Raw genomic sequence first — 19,501 nt, forward strand, 5'->3', positions numbered from 1 at the left:
AACAGGAGCACAAGCTTTTCCGTACACAACTTTCAAAACGTGCTGACGTTAAAACTAGAAGTAAAAATATATAAGAAAACAAATATTTTACCTCAAGTTCTCTTTGGAGGATTGACAGCCCATACTGTCCTCTTCGAGCAGGTTTCTCAAGTCTCACGCAATGGCCGTGAGACACACGCAATTCAACCAGTTCACACGCTCACAGAGTATTTCTCACGCTGAAAAGGCAATGCCGAGCAATCCAGGAACGTGTCCATAGTCGGGTTTTCTTTCTTTTTTTTTTACTTTTTTTTACAACACTCACCGCTTCATCCATTGTTTGTTTACTTTACGTTCGTTTCCGGAAGTCACTCGCTACTAGTTTCGCCTTTCGTTAAATCCTCTCGTATAGCAGTGCCGGCGCTATGGGGGGGCATTAGGGGGCAATGCCCCCCCAAATGTATTTTGTGCCCCCCCAAATTGAATTATGATATAATTTACAAAATAATATCAGTTTAATTTAATTCACATTTCAGTGAGAAATAGTACAAATATATGTCTACAAACGGCTCATTAGCTGAAAAGTGAAAATACAATAAAGCCAACATAAAAACCAGTGTGACGCTGTGAGGAAACCCCCCTGCCGCCCTCCCAATCACGCACGTTAATTCTTGAATGAAATGATTTTCAGTTGGTGCGACCGCGCGATCTTCCTGCATTCAAAACAAAGCAAACAGATGAAAACTCTCCAAAAATGGAAATTAGAAAATGGTTCAATACCACAGTTTCTCCTTACACATCGATTACCCCATACAGCAAGACAACGACAGCCCGGCTTTGGTATTTGGTGCTTCTACCGTGCAGTGTTGTAGTCGAGACCGAGACCAAAGACAGTCGAGTCCGAGTCGTAAGTGTAGCTATTTATCTAGGCTAACTGGCATGTACTGTAATGTTCACTATGTGTTGTCACGCGATGAAACTAATAGTTTAGTTGGCCTAGTTTTTGCGCTGCCCATTGTCCTGAAATGTCACTCACTCCCACCGTGGAGAAACAGGTGTTTAAGCCTATATTTTCTTGTAAATGGAAATTGTAGAATAATATCTGTGTATGTTGTGGGTGTTTTTTATTTGTTAAAGGTGTTAAAGGTTTTATTTGATAAAGGTAACTACATGATGCTTTTTTAAGGCTACGAATTCTTGCAATTTTTTTTTTTTTGTATAGGCCTATTTAACCCTTGATCAAATTTCTTAAGAGTCGCTCGTCTTGCAACAATGTGTAATGTTTTATGTGTTTATTGTGTGGGTTGCATTACTTCATGTTAATAGCTAACAGAAAAGGCAGTAGCAATAATAAATATAGGATATCTAATATCGGAAAAAAAGTCCCCATACCTACCTAGTGCCCACCCATTGAAAATAAATGCCCCCCTGCTAAAAGCGGTCTGAAGCCGGCTCTGTCGTATAGTGTGCCTTTCGTTAAAGACGCAACGTGTAGGAAGCAACGTGTAGTCTGACATGTCTTGTCCACGACACGACAAGATTTTAGGAGTCAAAATCGCATAATCTGTCACAGTGACTATCATAACAGACAAAAAAAAATCGTGTAATCTGAACCAGGCATTAGTGTTATTCACGGATATAGACATTTGGAATATTGCATATTATGGTAAACATATTTTGTGGTCAGTCATAGAGGTTTGATTGAGTATGACAGTATGATTGAGTACATGATGATGGTACACATTTTTGTTTTTACTATTCTTTTAAATGATGTGTGAATGTGCTTCCGTGGGTTTATGAGAGTTGTTTGAGCTACCAGAAAGTGTGTGGCTGTGGTTCTATACAAAACTCACCGTGTTCACCCAGTAAAGCAGGGCTCTGTCCCAGGCTGCATCTGTACCCAGCAGCTCTGATCCGCCACTTGCCAAGACTGTGCTCACCGTCTCCATGGCACCCACCGCCATTAAGGCATCTATCAACTCCAAGTGGGCACTCTGGACGAATCAGAGGAGACAAACAGCAGTGTTAGAGCACGGAGGAAACACAGCTGTCATTACGAACACTGGTCTAATGCATTTAATGTAATCGCGCTGTCTGGTAACATTCAGAACAGCCTACGAAAGCAAGGCCTTTACTAATGATGCAGGACCAGTCTCTATTGAATAGATATTTTTCTGCAAAAGTGTGGGTGACGCTCAAGAGAGAGAGAGATACAGTACACCAAGTGAATGACTCGGAGCAAAAGAAAATAACGTGCCATGATTTATATGCTTGTGCATTGTGTTTTGCTGCATAACGCAATGTTGAAGCCCTGCGCAAGTAAGCAGCAAGGAATGGATCAATATTCAGAACTGACTTCCTGTTGTTTCTTTTCTCTTTTTAAGTGTTGCAGCAGTATTGTTCCCCTCCCTCCGTTTCTCTCGTTGATATATTGCAGTATGAGTCATGTATGACAGACTCAAGGATACAGGGCAGTGCTGCAGAACCGCTCAATAGGGACTGCAAATCCAAACTCCAGCATTCCACATTTATGTTGCTGTGTGTGTGGGTGTGTGTGTGTGGCGGTTTCTCAATGTGAGGGTGCAAAACATATTCCCAACAAAGGGAACTTTTCAACAATACTGGTACTTTGGTACCAAGTTTTACTACAAGTCAATTGTAATTATACCAAAATAAATCGCAGCTGTTTGCGAATGCTAAATGAAGAATTTGAGTGAATTTGTGCACATGGTCAATGAGGCGTCTGTGTGTGTGTTTTGTCGGTCAAACTGGGCATTTTGGTGTATTTCATTTCATTTCATTTATTTTCTATTCTCTTTTCATGGTAATGCAACACAAAATACCACAAGAACAATTTAACAAATCCAACAAACACAAAGTACATTCCATGACAAAAAAGAACAGGAGAAAAAAAATCTTATAAACTCCTACCCCATTCCTATAAACAAGATTCACAAATTAGATGACCTCACCAACATAAAATGACAAACAACAGAAAAATTAAAGGAAATATATATATATATATATATATATATATATAAACAACAGAAAAATTAAAGGCAATATATATATATATATATATATATATATATATTTCCTTTAATTTTTCTGTTGTTTGTCATTTTATGTTGGTAAAATGCACACAAAATAATTATATACAGCACACACAAATATATTATGTAAACACAGACTTTTATTTTGGATGCGATTAATCGCAATTAATATTTGTATATATATATTATAATAATATATATCCCTATATGTCCCTATATAATATATAATATATATACAAATATTAATTGCGATTAATCGCATCCAAAATAAAAGTCCGTGTTTACATAATATTGTATTTGTGTGTGCTGTATATAATTATTTTGTATATATAAATACCTATGCATGCATGTATATATTTATAAATTATTTGCGCTTAAATTCTATATATATATATATATATATGAAGAGTTCAGATGCAAAAGCCTCTAAATGCCATTTGAAATTTTCTTCTTTAATGATGATTTTTATCAAACTTGTATATTTAAGTTCAGTAATTTCACTTAAATAACAATTAATAGGTAATTATCATTGCCATTTAAGTGAAATTACTGAACTTAAATATACAAGCTTGATAAAAATCATCATTCTAGAAGAAAATTTCAAATGGCACTTAGAGGCTTTTGCATCTGAACTCTTCATATATATATATATATATATATATATATATATATATATAAATACATTATCTATATTATATAAATATTTTATATATGAATAACACATTTTCTTAAATATATACATGCATGTGTGTATTTATATATACAAAATAATTATATAGACCATTTCACAAGATGTAAACAACACTGGTCCAGAAGCACTTCCTGTTTCAGTTTGTAACTGTTTTCTTTATTTCACATGTAAAGAAAACATCTTAAAGATGTTTGTTTAACTTTTTGATTCAGTTTTAAATGTTCTGTTGGTTGTATTTTATCCCAGCTTTTATGTAGTGTCAAAAAACTGAAACAGGAAGTGCTTCTGGACCAGTGTTGTTTACATCTTGTGAAATGGTCTATACAGCACACACAAATATATTATGTAAACACAGACTTTTATTTTGGATGCGATTAATCGCAATTAATTTTTGCACAGCCATACACACATACATATACACACTAGCCCAAACCAGATATAATCTACCTTCAATTATAACACATTTTTCTCTCTTTGTCTATTATTATTATTAATATTATTATTATTATTATCATCTATTAATACTAATTCTGCTTGCATGATACTAAACACACAAAACCAACAAAGATGCAATAATGACAGATCCAACACCCAAAATAACAACGAAAGCATAATTATCGTCATAATTCTTTTAGTTTTCACAGTTAAAATGGAATCAGTTGGGACAAATAATAATAATTATATCACATCACATATCTTATATAATTTCCAGTGGTATTGAAATTTCTATTAATAATCGTGATACTTATTGATGTCAATCAACGATTAATATTTTGGTAGCGTCTCACCCCTTTTCACAAACCCATCTTCCTTTCACTGACAGCGTCCGATAACAACAACATCCCTGATGCTGTAAAAGAAACGATAACCTACAGCGGACAAAGATGATGAGTGCTGTTCTTCATCCTCCCAGCCCATTAAAGTGAGGCCGCTCACGCCCAAGCCCATTAAAAACACCCCAACCACATTATCAGCTCAGTCAGAGCGCCTTGGCTGCGATACGAAGGTTAAGCCATTAACTACTCTACACTTCGACCGGAGGACGTTTACTACCCACGGCCCAAACCACTAGGAGTGCCAGTCTGGTCAATACGAAATGTACAGGTTAATTGCACAAAATTAGTCAGAGTCATATTTTATCATAATACAAAGTATTAATAATTACATTTATGCTGAATTTAATAAACAAACAAAAAAAAAATGTAATGTCCCTAAAGCTTAATTCTGACAGACAGACAGAATAACAGATAGATTGATGATAGATCATATTATAATCATACAACTTATTTGATTTTGGATAAAAATCGGACTGACACTCATCCATAGAGCATCACAGAGCGACTCTGTTAAGACTAGGGGACATTTGAGTCAATATGAGAGAACACTCTTTCCATAGTCAAAATAAGCCAGGGGGTGAGTTTTTTTTTTTCAGTAAAGACGGGACATTTTTCAAGGTCAAAACTAACAGATTTCCTCTTGGTTTATTGAAACAAACAAGGCCAAACTTAATAATTCTATCAGCTGGAGCAACGCCAGATGCTTTCAGAGTGCCATTTGACATTTTTCATGCTTTTAAAGATGAAAACAAAAGACTCGGACAAAAATCAATAGAACGCACGATACGTTGCCTTCGACGGTTGTGTTATCCATTGCCGTTTCGTGAACATAAACGCCCTCACCTGAATGTCTTCACTGGCTTTTTCCCCGTATTGGCCACGCTTAGTCTGCTATAATCATTAACTCTCAAACAGTCAAAGAGGTCAGAGGAACACATTCCCTGATGTGGGCCACTTCTCTACCATACACAGCTAATGCTAATCTGTACCAACCAATACAGGCAGATTTCATCCTTCGCAACCACCCATAAATGCGTTTATCCTGTCCAGTACAGAGACAAACGGTGGTGTGTTTTCGAGCGTGAACTGAAGTGCTGACCTCTGCAGTGTTGAGGGAGGAGCAGCTCTGTCGGAGGGCATTTATACCTCGGCTTCCAGTGACTGGCTCAGCAAGGGGGCCCGTGTTTGAGGATAAGCCACAGTGGGAGGGCCTCAGCTGATCTCTGGGCCGGTTTAAGAACAGATGTTCTGGTGCACACTGAAACGGGACGATAAAGGAACTGTCGTTTTCAGTGGCGATAAAAATAACAAAAATTAGCAACAGTGTGACCGAGGAAACAACAAAAGCTCATGGGCAGATGTCACACACTGTTTAGGGAGATGGAAGCAACAAAGAAAGAAGCTTAGGCCCCATCCACATTACTGCGTTTTCGTTTAAAATCGGAGACCTTTTGCTACGTTCGGACCTCCCGTCCAGACTAAAACAGAAAAAAAAAACGAAGACCTAAAACAGAGAAGTTCAGAAACGCTGCAGCTCTGGTTTGCGTTTTGAATCTCCGGAGGACGTTTTAGGCTATGTTTACATGGAAATGATCTGAAGAGAAAACGCAAAAGTGGAGTTGCGTTATCACTTTTTATTCTGCGTTTAGACGAGGGTTATGGGTGGGAAATCCGCGTGCATATGATGACAAAAGTGTGTGAAATTCGATGTAGTGTGCACTCCAGGCGGCTAGGTGGCAATGTGGAGCACTGCCACACAACAACACCAAATCCGCACGTCTGCGTACAACCTTCCCTGTCTAGCAGACTTTTGTGTTTTTACCCTTTAGTAGCGACGGAGGAGCGTTTTAAAGATTTCCACTCTGGAGGGTGGTTTCACTTTTTTGCGTTTTTAAGCCCCCAAAACATCGCTGTGTAAACAAAAGGCACATCCGATAAAATATTTTTACGTTTTCACCCGCGAGCGTTCTCGTGTAAACAGGACCTTAGTGAAGACGGGACAAAACGGAGGACTTTAGAAACGATGACGCAGAGGCTCATGCTCGGCTCTATGACTGGTTGTCATCAGTCATGAAGTGTCCTTCCCTAATTCGTCAGCCACCCATCACATGACCCGTTTCCTGTTTACACCAGCATGCCCAGTGTTGGTAAATGGTCATGTGATCCGCGTTCAGTCGTTTTAATGTGGACGGAGATCAATTCTCATCATGATTCTAATACGCAGATAAAAATGCTGGTCTGGAAGGAGATTTTAATCTATTTAACCAATTCGCTTTAATTCTCCATTTTTAAAGGAAAAACGCAGTAGTGTGGACAAAAATGTTAAAAAATTTTATATATATTTAGACTACAGTTTTAAAAGTTTGGGAAAAATGCATACAAAAGAATGCATTTAAAAAAGAATGCATAAACTGATCAAAAATGATGAAGGTAAGACATTTGTAATGTTACAAAATATTTCAATTTCAAATAAATGCACTTCTTTTGACCTTTCTAGTCATCAAAAATAATCTATTTATTAATAAAAAAATAGCAGTTTCCTTAAATATTTTCACATAAGAAATTTTTCCTGAGCACCAAATCAGCATATAAAACAAACAATTATATATTCATATTGTTAATCGTAATAATATAAATATTAACAGTAATAATTATATTAACAGTAATAATTTCATAATATAATATTTCTGATCAAATAAACAAAGCCTTGTTGTGACTTATTTTAAAAACATTAAAAAAAAAACCTTACCAACCTCAAACTTTTAAACAGTAGTGCATACATTTATTGTATATTTTGGTTAATTTTACCATTCTTCTAGCTGGAAGTAAGAGTGCACTACAGCCCTATTTTATACAATGTTAAAACATTTTCACAGAATTAACGCCCAAAAAGTGAAAAAACACACATTTAATGCAGTTTCTGTTCGAGCAGTAAGAAACTACAGACCGTGCTGCAGAGGTCACAAGCTCTGCACTGTTATGCGGTGTTAGTAATTATACCGAGGAGGGAGTGGAGAGCGGTTCACGACAAAAGAGAGGAATGAAAGCGAGAGGAGACGTGAGGAGGGGGGGGGGGCTTGGATTTCCCGTCCCGACACTCCAGGACTCGCTAAGCCGAATCACAAGTTCCCCTAATGAGAGGGGAGCGGGACCAACAGTGGAAGACAGAGCAAGACCAGCCTGCCAAATCACCATAACAACCAGTGTGACCCATAATGCACCTCACCACAGCTTGGAGCGCTGAGGCTGGAAATCCTGAGGTAACACACCAGCTACCCTTAATGACATTCTGCTGTCACCACAAACCGGGGCAGTCCAGCGACAACTGCCAAAATACTCTCCTGGAAGGACACAGCAAAACAAAGTTCACTGTGGTGGTTGTAACAGTGGGGGAAAACGGACTCTTATTCTAACCCCCGGCCCTCGGTGTCCCACAAACTGCAGGATAAGAGAGCCAGGGGCACCGCAGGGGGGGGGGTTTACAGGAAGACCTGGCAGCCATAATGGTGTAAACTCATTCTGTAAACACGCGCTGTATACTGAAAACATTTCTAATGTGGAAATCAAATGTGTTATTCATATGACCAAGGAGTAGAGCACAAAGCATTGCTAAAACACTGAACACTACAGTTCCTTTAGTCTCACAGCTGTACAGGAACTTCAGGAAGTACAGTACATGGCAATAATCTAACTTCCAAATCCCCCTGACCAGTTCAGGTTACACAAACTCCAGCATTTATTACATGATTTCCCCTCGAAAACCTCAAACAAAACAAAACAGCAGCAGCAACTTGAGGCTTTCCTGGAACTACACATGTGTAACAACAGATAAAAAATCCTTACAGATTATAATCAATGCATCTGTGGGCAATTCTCAGTGTAAAAATAAAACAAAAAATGAATAAAAATGAAAACGTCATCTCTCGATTCAGTTCTACATAACTGAGAGGTGACATGTCGGTTTGTTATTATTCATCTGGATGATGACGCCGAGTCTGGATCACAGATTATCACTAATCTTCACAGATCTTTATCCTCTATGGGGGCTGGGCTCTGCACCGCATCCGAGCGGAAAATGTCAAACCTGCAGAGAGGTGAACAGCGAACCAGGAGGTCAGAGCGATGCGTCTCCAGATGTTTCTTCATTCGAAAGAGATTACGTCTTCCCTATTCCAGAGTGGACCCAACAAAAAACTGCTTTTGCATCAAGTCAAGTCACATTTAGTTGTATAGTGATTCATAATATACAGAGCTTTACCTAAATAAACGGGAAAATAAGTGTTGTTGCAATATTCATCGGTTATGAAATGACGGCATTTTCATCATTAAAGCAGCTCTACAGAAGACAATAGTGTTTGTCAGCTCAATTTAGTTCAATTCAGATCAGTAAGTGTCAATGTTGCAAAGTTCACCAATTACGTAAAGATGCCAGCATGGGACTTTAATTTAATGAACAACTACCATATAAAAAAATTAGGGATGCACGATATATCGGCCACATTATCGGTATCGGCCGATAAATGATCATTTTTAATTAATTTTTAATAGCCGATATCTAAAAGCCGATAACTAATGTATTATTTCCTTCAGCTGAGGCACTTTAGATGTGCACTGTTCAAAATGATGCTTTTAAATTGCTTGAAATATGATTGAAATCACTTTAAAAAAGTGCAAAATGTGCAGCGCAAGTCTGTCATATCGGCTACACAATATTAAAATAAGAACGTCATAATTGTGTTTGTATCTTGACTTTTAATGAGGAGACTTTTTTTATAATCAGGCTCTCAAAAATTGTCTAAAAATTTGGATTTAGATTTATCGGCCAATATATCGGTTATCGACTTTCAAATATAAAGAATTATCGGTTATCGGTATCGGCCAAAAGTGTCATATCGGTGCATCCCTAAAAAATACCAAGGTGCATGTCCAAAAAAATTATAAATTAATACCATGCAAGTGCATTACAAGTGTGGCTTTGCCCATGACCTATTAGCGTATGAACATCAAGTGTTATTTATCACTACTTTCCATGCAGGAATTATGCTGATGTGTTGAGTTTTGATGCATAGTCAGTGCTAAAACAGACTCCAAAGCCGTTTACTGGGGTTGGCTCACTCGCACTGCTGCGCCTCAATCCTAATACTACATCATGACCCACTTTCATCCCGCTGCTACAGCATCCAGCCAGCCGCCCCCACAGCCAAGCCTGGCAAGCGCACCACAAGCAGCCAGACAGAATCAGATGAGCCCAGAGCACAGGCAGCGCATCACGACACCAGCAGGGGACCCGCAGCCGGGAGCCCCAGACAGAAGCAGCGGAGCGCTGAACCTTCACCTGCCTCCAGCACCACACAATATTAGGCAAGCTCAGCACTCAGAGGTGGCTCTGTTGGAGAACCGAGGCTGGAAACAATTACACCGAATTGAAAATGGGTATAACGGGGGCGAGACAAAGCAAGAATTGGGTCACTGCGGAGAATGGAACCAAACAAAATGAAGTGGTGTGACTTGTGGGGCTGTAATCAGGGTCTCCCTTTGCTAAATCTGCAAAAAAAAATGCAGCCTTTCTAAGCTCTTGCAAAGTCTTCAGTATGAACACTGTACTTATAATCAATGAATCTATGAGAAATTTGTGGGACACATTTATAAACCATAAAAAAACCCTTCCCAAAACCGAAGTCAAATCCTGACAGTGACAAGTGTCGTGTTTGGATTAAATATGGACGTCCTCAGTCAGCTAAACCCAGCAAAGATCAACAAGCACATCTTTTTTTACTTCTAACCTTACTGTGAGTGTGAAGTTATACTAGTTAGACCGTTTTATAATGTTTTAGGTTATGATTTCGGTTCTCATACCGGTTGTTGATACGCTAGCACACGCTGCTAATATATACAACGTTATACTCGTGTAGTCCGTTTGCTTTGTAATAACGATTATAGAAGTGAATAGAGACCTACCCAGCTTTGCATGAACAGTGTTGCTCCCTGATATTGTTAGTCCCAGCCTCCGTCTCGATTAGTAGGAAATGCGGTGGTTCATTTTTTGACTGTGACCGGTAACCAGGGCCTGAAATTAACTTTTTCGACCACCGGCCACTGTGGCAGGTGGATTTAAAAATTCACCTGCCACAGAGACTTTTTACCAGCCACTTTTTTTTTTTTTTTTTTTTGCCTCAGCCAAAAAATGGCTCGTAAAAAGAACAATATTGTGAAATTCCTTTAAAAAAAAATAAAATAAAAAAACCCCCGGGAATTTCACAATATTGTTATTTCACTTGTAAGAATACACATTTAAGTGCTGTCAAGTATTAATAATAACTCTAAGAACAAACATTTTAAAAAAAAATCTTTTTATTCATTGATTTTGACACTCACACAACATATATATAGTATATACTCAACAGATAGACCTACCGCAGCTCGTATGTAAACAAATCACACGCGGCTGTGTTGATGGCTGATTTAGTCACGTAGACAGATCCTGACAGCTTTAGTTACAGCATTCAGAAACTATGAACTAAATAAATATTTTTAACTGGTAAAGTTACCGGGTACCGGATATTTTCTCACTGGTTCCCAACTCCCAACATGCACAGTTGCACACGCACACACATCTGTGCAACTGTCATTGTACTGTAGCCTACGTCAGCGTTACATTATCTCATCCCAGCTCACCAACAGTTTAATACTCGCACATCCAAACGTAGTCAAAAAAGGGCCTCATCTTCTTCTGATCGCATGAACGTTACGAAACAACAGTCGCTGTCATGAATCAGCCGCTCACGAACCTTGCCATTGCCGCCAATTGTCCACTTTATATTAAAATGTCTTCTTTTACTTTTCTTTTTCTCATCCTCATCGTTTTGTTGGCTGTTTGTTTCAGCTGGCCTCTTTACCTTAGTAATGTGCCACCACATTTTAGCTAAAGTCAAACGCAATGGCGGACTTCCTAATGAATCCTAATGAATCACTCAATTCTCATTGGCTACCTGCCAATGTGGCAGGTAGATTGACAGTGTTACCCGCCAATAGAAAAATTCACCCGCATTTGGCAGGTGGTCGGGTGTTAATTTCAGGCCCTGCCGGTAACTTAACGTTATGCTTTTGCCTCTATTTTGGATGCCTTGTTGTTGATTGCGTTTCACCTGTATGTCTTGAATATAGCCTTCGAACACATATTGCAGCCCCTTTTGCCTACTTCTATCGGACACTTTATTTGCTGCTTTATAAAAGTTTGATAACATTTCAGCAGGAAGAGCTGTTACAGCATAAGCCATGCAGAGCGCAGATGAAGTTTGACGGATGTAGCAACAGTAACTAAGGGGGGCGGGGCTTAGCCAAAGGTGAATTGTGACATACCCAAAATTCTCACAACTTCTTAAAACTATTTGAAAACAAAATTTGTAGTCCCTCGTCAATATGTTGGCAAATTTATGACCTGACACAGAGAAATGAGCAAGTGGGAATCACTGCTGCACCAATCATGAAATTTATATTTGACAACACTGATGTCTCTCACCAAGTTTGTTTCTTGGTTAGAAGAACTCAAAAAGCTCAAGGAGAATCAAACGCTCCATTGATGTCCATTAAAGCCCATCCAACTGTGAGAAGGACCCTCTCTAAATCTAAACAGGGAGGAAAGTGCTACATCAGTACAGGGTCTGCTGTCTTTTGTCTGGTTATTGTTTTAAGGCCTGATCCCTCGACCCTGCCACTATGTGTCAGCCCCTCGTTTGTGCCTCTCCACCCACCCCAGTGCAGTGAACCTGGGTTTAGGCTCACTCAATAACAGTGCCGTCCCTTACAGCTGGATCCACTCAGGGGAATTGCAGGAGAGGGGGAGATCCTTTATGTGCAATAATAATCCCTGGAAATCAAGCATAAAGAGGAGTCGCCCCTTCACCTCCAGAAAACATCCCCCAGTGCTGCAATGAAACCATCCCCCACCGTCCCGATCCAAGAAGGTGAAATGGTTTTGGCTTTTGGCAGGCCAAATCAGCATTGATTTCCTATTGATCTGAACTGGTGGACTGTAATGAGTCACCCATGCTCAATAAATCACAGTAGGTTTTGAGACACACACATCTGAGGTCCCTACCCAGACAACATTTTTTGCCATGGGTCATCAATTAAAATCATATTTAAAGGGATACTCCACTTTTTTTTGGAAATTTGTTCATTTTACCACTCCCCCAGAGTTAAAAAGTTGAGTTTTACAGTTTTCAAATCCATTCAGACGATTTTCTGATATTTAGAAGAATATCAGTAACCAGACAGTTTCTGGTCTCATTGACTTCCATGGTAGGAAAAAAATATACTATGGATGTCAACGAGACCAGAAACTCTCTAGTTACTGATATTCTTTTAAATATCAAAAAAAAAAAAATCGGCTCAATACATTCGAAAACGGTAAAACCCAACTGTTTAACTCTGGGAGAGTGGTAAAATGAGCCTATTTCCAAAAAAAGTGGAGTATCCCTTTAAATTTGGTCCTCCAGTTTCAGTACATTAAAGGTGACCTATTATGCAAAATTCACTTTTACAAGGTGTTTGAACAAATGTGTGTCGGCAGTGCATGTACACAACCAACTCCTCTTTTATTAATCTCCATAAATCATAAGCAGTGTCTCAGAACAAACCTTTTGCAGATTCTAGAATGTGTGTCACATTGTGCAGGTCCCGCCCACAACTGCAGGTGGACTCCGCCCTATTAGTTAAGACCCGCCCTGAGTGAGCTGTACAGTCTGCCATTTTTATTTCCTCACCAGATCATTTAACAGCAGCATTCAAGAAAGAAACATATTCTTATTAAAGCTACTAAAGTTATTCACTCAAGAGCATTGAGTGAATTTCAGTTTTCCATATTAGCAGCATATATAGCAGTAGGCACTGTACATATTACACTGCTTTCACTTTAAAGTGCAACTAAACACTAAACCAACTTTTTTTAGTTAATGATCTGTAAGAATGGATCTTTATTAATACCAGTCATTGATTCGAGTAACTTTTTTGATATTTGTTTAAAAAGTGTTTTATTTCTACAATATATGGTGTAAAAACGTCTTAGTGCTGCCCTCTTCAGGTTGAACGGTGGCTACTGCAGTAGAATTTTCCCATTGGATGGTACGCAGGTTTCAGCTCACCACGCGAGCTACGCCCTTGGCGGGATAAAAACCATCTTGTGTGGTAAAAACCACTGTAGGGAGTCAGGAATTGGTATTGTGAGTATTGAAAATGATCAGGAGAGTGTTTTAGCATCTATTTCGTCCTCTCTATCTCCGCTGGGCTCTGCCCACTTTTTCAGCATTTTCAAATATTGCCAGTGGGTGGAGTCAGGCTCTGACCAGGGGTTTAGTTACCCTTTAATACACTGATCTAATACACAGATACGATTTCTAAAAGCCTAATTACTAAATTACCTTACCAGTGCTAATGCCACTCTCTCTCCTTTTCCGGTCTTTAATCTTGAAATTAGCAGATATAAATGAAATGCAGAACATATCTGTTGCTTTTGTTGACATGAACTCTTTTATAGTGCAGATTTATATTAAAGGTGGAATACCTACGATTTTTGCATTAAAATATCCCAAAATCACAAGGCCAGTGTTATATATTTAGTTAAGATGATAACTTACAATATTCCAAATGTTTCAAACAATGTTTAAATGGCGAGATTTTAACCAAGGAAACGGGGCGTGTGAGTAGGGGTGAGCTGGGAGTCGCCAGTAAATCGCGTCATATCCGCGTTACCTCGGTTTCCGCTCGTACTGTGTGTAGTCCTGGACAAATGCAGAAGTTGTAGTAGTGCGTTAGCGTCTATCAAGCAACAAACGTCAGCTGGTTTTGCGCGTTTGTTATGGAATGGAGCACAATTATTCTTTAGCGATTGCACCTGGTCCTGTCGACAAAGACAAGTCTCATAAACGCAAACGTCAACGAACGGGTCAACCAAACGACCCAAGAAGAATTTGGGACAAGAGAAATAAAACCAGCTCAACATCGGTGTGGCATTTCCTAAATGGAGAGAACTTTGTGAAAAACTCTAACTAGAAAGAGACGCTGATCTTGCACGTGTTTTACTTGACAGGTGAGTAACACGTGTTCTGTATTCAAATTTCATGTCAGTAAACGATGCAAAACAATGAGTATTATTGTTAGACTGTCTTGTTGTCTATGCATATGATGTGAAAAATCGTAAGGTCACATTCACCGCGAATACTTCTCGGAATGTGAACTGTTGGCTGTATCTTAGAAAACGACGTTTATCTGAAAAGTGTTTCAACCGTCCCGGCTCTCCCTTAACATCTGTGATAAATAATTTACTTTTAAGCCTTACTTTTCTTGCGGTTATTTCAGTTTAATGAAAAACAAGCATGTCATTAAACGCAACAGTTATAGAAATCGAACTTTACCTCATCCATGACAACTAATTTTCGATTCCCGTCTGACTGATTTATCCACGGTGGAGTTGAAAACAACAGTTCCCATCATTCCGCGTTCCTCCACGGCGTCATCGAGCAAAGCCGTTGTTGTTGCTTTGAATGTAGTGCCCTCTAGTGGCATAAAATCTTAGGTATTGTAGCTTTAATTTTGCAGAGATTTAAGGGGTCAAGTGTACATGGAACAGTTTGAACAAATCGGATAGCTATTCGACCAGTAAAACACATGGAGTGACCAGGTTGTATAGGCCCTTTAATAAATAGTTAAAATCCATTTCATTCAATACGTAAGTGTACTGCGAATAGTATTTAGAGGATCAGGATTTAAAAGAAAATGAATAAATATTAATATTACGGTCCCACTTTATATTAAGTGGCTTTAAGTACTATGTACTTACATACTTATTTTGTTCAGGTTGTATTGTAAAACACTTTTGCTGCTATTGAGGTGTGATACAGGTAAGGTTAGGGTCAGGTGTGGTTGTATGGGTCGGTTTAAGGGTGGGTTAAAGATGAACTGAACTGAAAAATTTCGACGTTGAAAACGTGTTGTTTATGACAATTAAAAGTAAATTACACTAAACATTTTTTTAAAATATATATTAATATAGCTTTTTTAAGCAACGCAAAATTGCGCTTGTTTGCGCTGGCAGTTCCGATGACGTCACTGGCATGGTAGGACCCGCGGAGCGCCATAGACAACAGCTGTAGGTCCTGTATACACAGACGAAAATGAGCACTTTTAACGGCATGGATTACGCATTTGAGCCCGTGAGGGACAGGCCGGTAGTGTCTGACTACCACCACATGGAGGACGATCAGTTTCAGGCTTCACTTGCAGTACAGGATCGTTTGGGGGAAAGTGACTGTGGGCGCGAGCGCTGTGGAGCATAGACACTGCACGGAGACGATCTGTTGCAGAGAGGTCAACATGGACATTTATTGATCGGCGAAAAATGCATCACCATGCACCGTTCATTTCGGATGCTGTTCGGTGAGAGAAACGTGTTGAAGGAGGCTATGCTGTCTCTAATGGATGTCCGAGCTGAGACGCGAGCGCCCCATAAGTAGCAGGGTATTTTACGAATAGGTGACGGCTGGGCTAACTTGTTACACTTTTCTCAGATTGTTTAGATTAACAGCGTACTGGCAGTTCACTCTATGGGCGAGGGTGCATTTAGGAAGGAGAAAATCCCATCCTTTACAGTAAACTATACATCAGGGATCTTTTCCGCCTCACCCGAATATCAAGGATTCGAGTAACGTTAACGTGATGTGTTGAACTTGTAACTTGTGTAAATAAAACATTTCATGCATTGTCAGACGTTTCATGTACTCATTGACGAAAGTACACATCTCTAAATAGTGTGTCGCTAAAAAATCTGTTTCCTCAGCCATGTCAGCTAGCCTCAGACTGTTTGCAAGCTACAGCTGTTCTGCTGGTGCGGGTAGGCAGCGGAGTGGCTTACCATGCCAGTGACGTAGTCGAACGTTGAAATCCAACATGGCGGCGCCCGTGTAACAAAAACAACACTTTTAATGTACCATTTTATCCCTTTTAACAAATTCTGCCATTTTAAAAATTGTACCAATGAGAATAAATAAAATACATCTGTTATATCACCTTTTCTCAAATTTCAGTTCAGTTCATCTTTAAGGTGTAAGGGAAGGGTCAACTGTGTAATTACAATACAAACATAATTACATTTATTAATTACAGCTATAATTACATGCAGGTATTTTCAAAATAGTACACAATAACTATATTGTATTGAATTTTTAATTTCAATGTAAGTACATAGTACTTAAAACCACTTAATATAAAGTGGGACCAATATTACTTATCTAACTGCGCTGACACTATCCGAAGAAAACAAAATTGGAGCTGGATAAGGACACTAACTTTGCATATTCGACACTTATTGAACTAAATCATAATTGATGCAACATTGACAGTTATTGAACTGAACTGAATCAACATATATATCTTCTGTTCAGCTGCTGCTTTTCATAATTGATTAATTTTACTTCATTAACACTGCTATTTTCCTGTTAATTAATGTGAAGCTGCTTTGAAACAATGAGTATTGCATAAAACACTGCATAAATGTCATGTGACTGGGCTATCAACTCTTTACCTTAGCTACCATTAGAATCAATCGTGATTGATAGTCGAGTCTCCCATGCGGTTCATTAGTGGAAGGATATTAATGTGGTGCACATGAGAGCCCTTGAGGCTGAAATTCGATTCGACAGCATCGAATTAGCAGTTCTGGGTTTTGAAATACAAAAGCTACTGTATCAACTCCATATGGCTGTTTAATGAAACTCAGCTCTGCACATAACTCAGACAGGAATGTGCTGACTCCACACATACGTCTTACCATTTTGATGGGCTTCAGTTGGAGCTCGGCCTCGGTCACTGGGGCATTCTGGTCTTTGGGTGCCAAGCCCTTCCTGCCCAGGACCTGTAGGAGCGCTGGAATGTCTTTGGGGGGCCCCTCGGCCCCCGGGCTTCCCCCCAGGAGCAGGCCGTAAGCGCGGCAGTAGAGTTCAGGTGACAGCAGCAGGCGCGTGACGGGAGGCTTCAGGTGTTCTTGCTCATACTGATCACAGTAGAACGGCTCTCGCAGCTCCACTGGAACGTTCTCTGCAGGCAAGAGAGAGAAACAGGACATGTTTCAGAGTGCATACTACATGGTATATACTGTACACAACGTATTAAAACAGTAGCCTATGTGGTACAATATACAACAGGTTAAAATCTATCATAGAAGTGCTGATTCGTCCGTATAGCGCTCACATGTGCTAAAATACTCAATGTGTAAAGCCGCCTTCTCACTGGCAGTTGAAATCAGTTCCGACACGGCTCCGAAATGACCGGCAGTTATTCATTTCCTATGGAGATTCGCAGATCGCATGCAAATGGGTCCGAAACGTGGCCGAAGAAAATCGTGTCCGGATGCGTTCAAAAAAACTCTTGCGAAAAGCCAGCGGAAGTTGAGCGTTGCTATGGTACTAATAAAGAATCCTGAATTCTTAACTTTTAATAAAATAAATAATGATTTTATAACGATAAGTTGTCATGTCATTTTTTTATTTTCATGATTTTCTAAAGTTATTAGGGCAATACAAGTCAAATGTAGGCTATAATTAAATAATAAAACTGGCTATAATTAAATATTGTAATTCTAAGAGAATTTACATGTGCAATCTTTATGCTTAATAATAAGCCCAAAAAATAGGTTGTGTCATGATGGCAAGCCTGATCAACAGATGTAAATTTTCAGCTGCTATCATGGTATACTTTTGCATGCAATTTTAACAGCGTTTAAGGCATTTACATGTCCCGAGGGCTTTTAAATAGTATAATCAGTCTAAACATGACTTTTGTGTTTTTACAAGGAAGTAATTTTATTATTTTAAGTGATTTTGAAGTGATTTTGATAATGAAGTGATTTTTTTGATTTTTTTTAGGAACTGTATTTTATTGTATGGGGTCAGGTAGATATAAGTGCGATCTTAAGCACATCAAGGCAACATTTATTTGTAATATTAATAATAATGCATTTTATTTAAAAAATTTATAATTTATTAATAATTCATACATTTATAATTTTTATTACTTTTTTATTTATCAGTATTTTATAGTATGGGGTCAGCTAGATATAAGTGCGATCTTAAGCACATCAAGGCAACATTTATTTGTAATATTAATAATAATGCATTTTGTTTAAAAAAATAATACTTTATTAATAATTTATACATTTATAATTTGTATTACTTTTTTATTTATCAGTATTTTATTGTATGGGGTCAGCTAGATATAAGTGCGATCTTAAGCACATCAAGGCAACATTTATTTGTAATATTAATAATAATGCATTTTATTTAAAAAATTAATACTTTATTAATAATTTATACATTTATAATAATTTGTATTACTTTATTAATAATTTATAAATGTATTACTGTTTAAAATAACAATTTTCAGTTTTAATATAATTTAAAATGCATTCTATTCCTGTGATGGCAAATCAAATGGCATCATTACTCCAGTCTTCAGTGTCACATGATCCTTCAGAAATCATATTAATATGCTGATTTGATACTCAGGTAAGGTATTATCAATGTTGGAAACCACAATGCATGTTTGTAATGGATTCTTTGAAAAAAATTGAAAGTTCAAAGAATAATATTCATTTGAAATAGGACACAAATCTTACTGACCCCAAACGTTTGAATGGCAGTGTACATAAACACTCGTTAACAACATTAGAACAACCTGGGAAGACACGTAAAGTCTAGTGATGACGAAATGCCCTACAGCCCAAATCATCTGATCGAGTGAGCAGAGCAAGAGTTCAACAAACCGCACACACGCGAACACGCATGTCGCCAGGCCCATAACACCACAGACACTCAGTAGATGAGATGGTGAAGACACTCCTGGTCCCAATTCTGCTAATTGGTGGTTTGCTTCCACTCGCTGCCTCTCCAATA

The 19,501-nt window shown here is 38.5% G+C and overlaps 1 protein-coding gene across 5 annotated transcripts in view; it reads right to left on the reverse strand.

Annotated features, from left to right (window-relative positions):
- Positions 1–19,501, reverse strand: part of camsap3 (calmodulin regulated spectrin associated protein family member 3) — a 58,966-nt gene that overhangs the window by 16,508 nt on the left and 22,957 nt on the right. For all 5 annotated transcript variants that reach the window (XM_089128784.1, XM_089128783.1, XM_039686300.2 and 2 more), the window contains exons 2-3: positions 17,383–17,648; positions 1,833–1,973 (exon numbers count right to left, since the gene is read on the reverse strand). In XM_089128784.1, coding sequence (XP_088984910.1) covers positions 1,833–1,973; positions 17,383–17,648 — 407 coding nt within the window. The remainder of the gene's footprint in view (positions 1–1,832; positions 1,974–17,382; positions 17,649–19,501) is intronic.

This window comes from Pimephales promelas, chromosome 3 (genome assembly GCF_988280905.1).
Source record: "Pimephales promelas chromosome 3, fPimPro1.hap1.1, whole genome shotgun sequence".
NCBI lineage: Eukaryota > Metazoa > Chordata > Actinopteri > Cypriniformes > Leuciscidae > Pimephales > Pimephales promelas.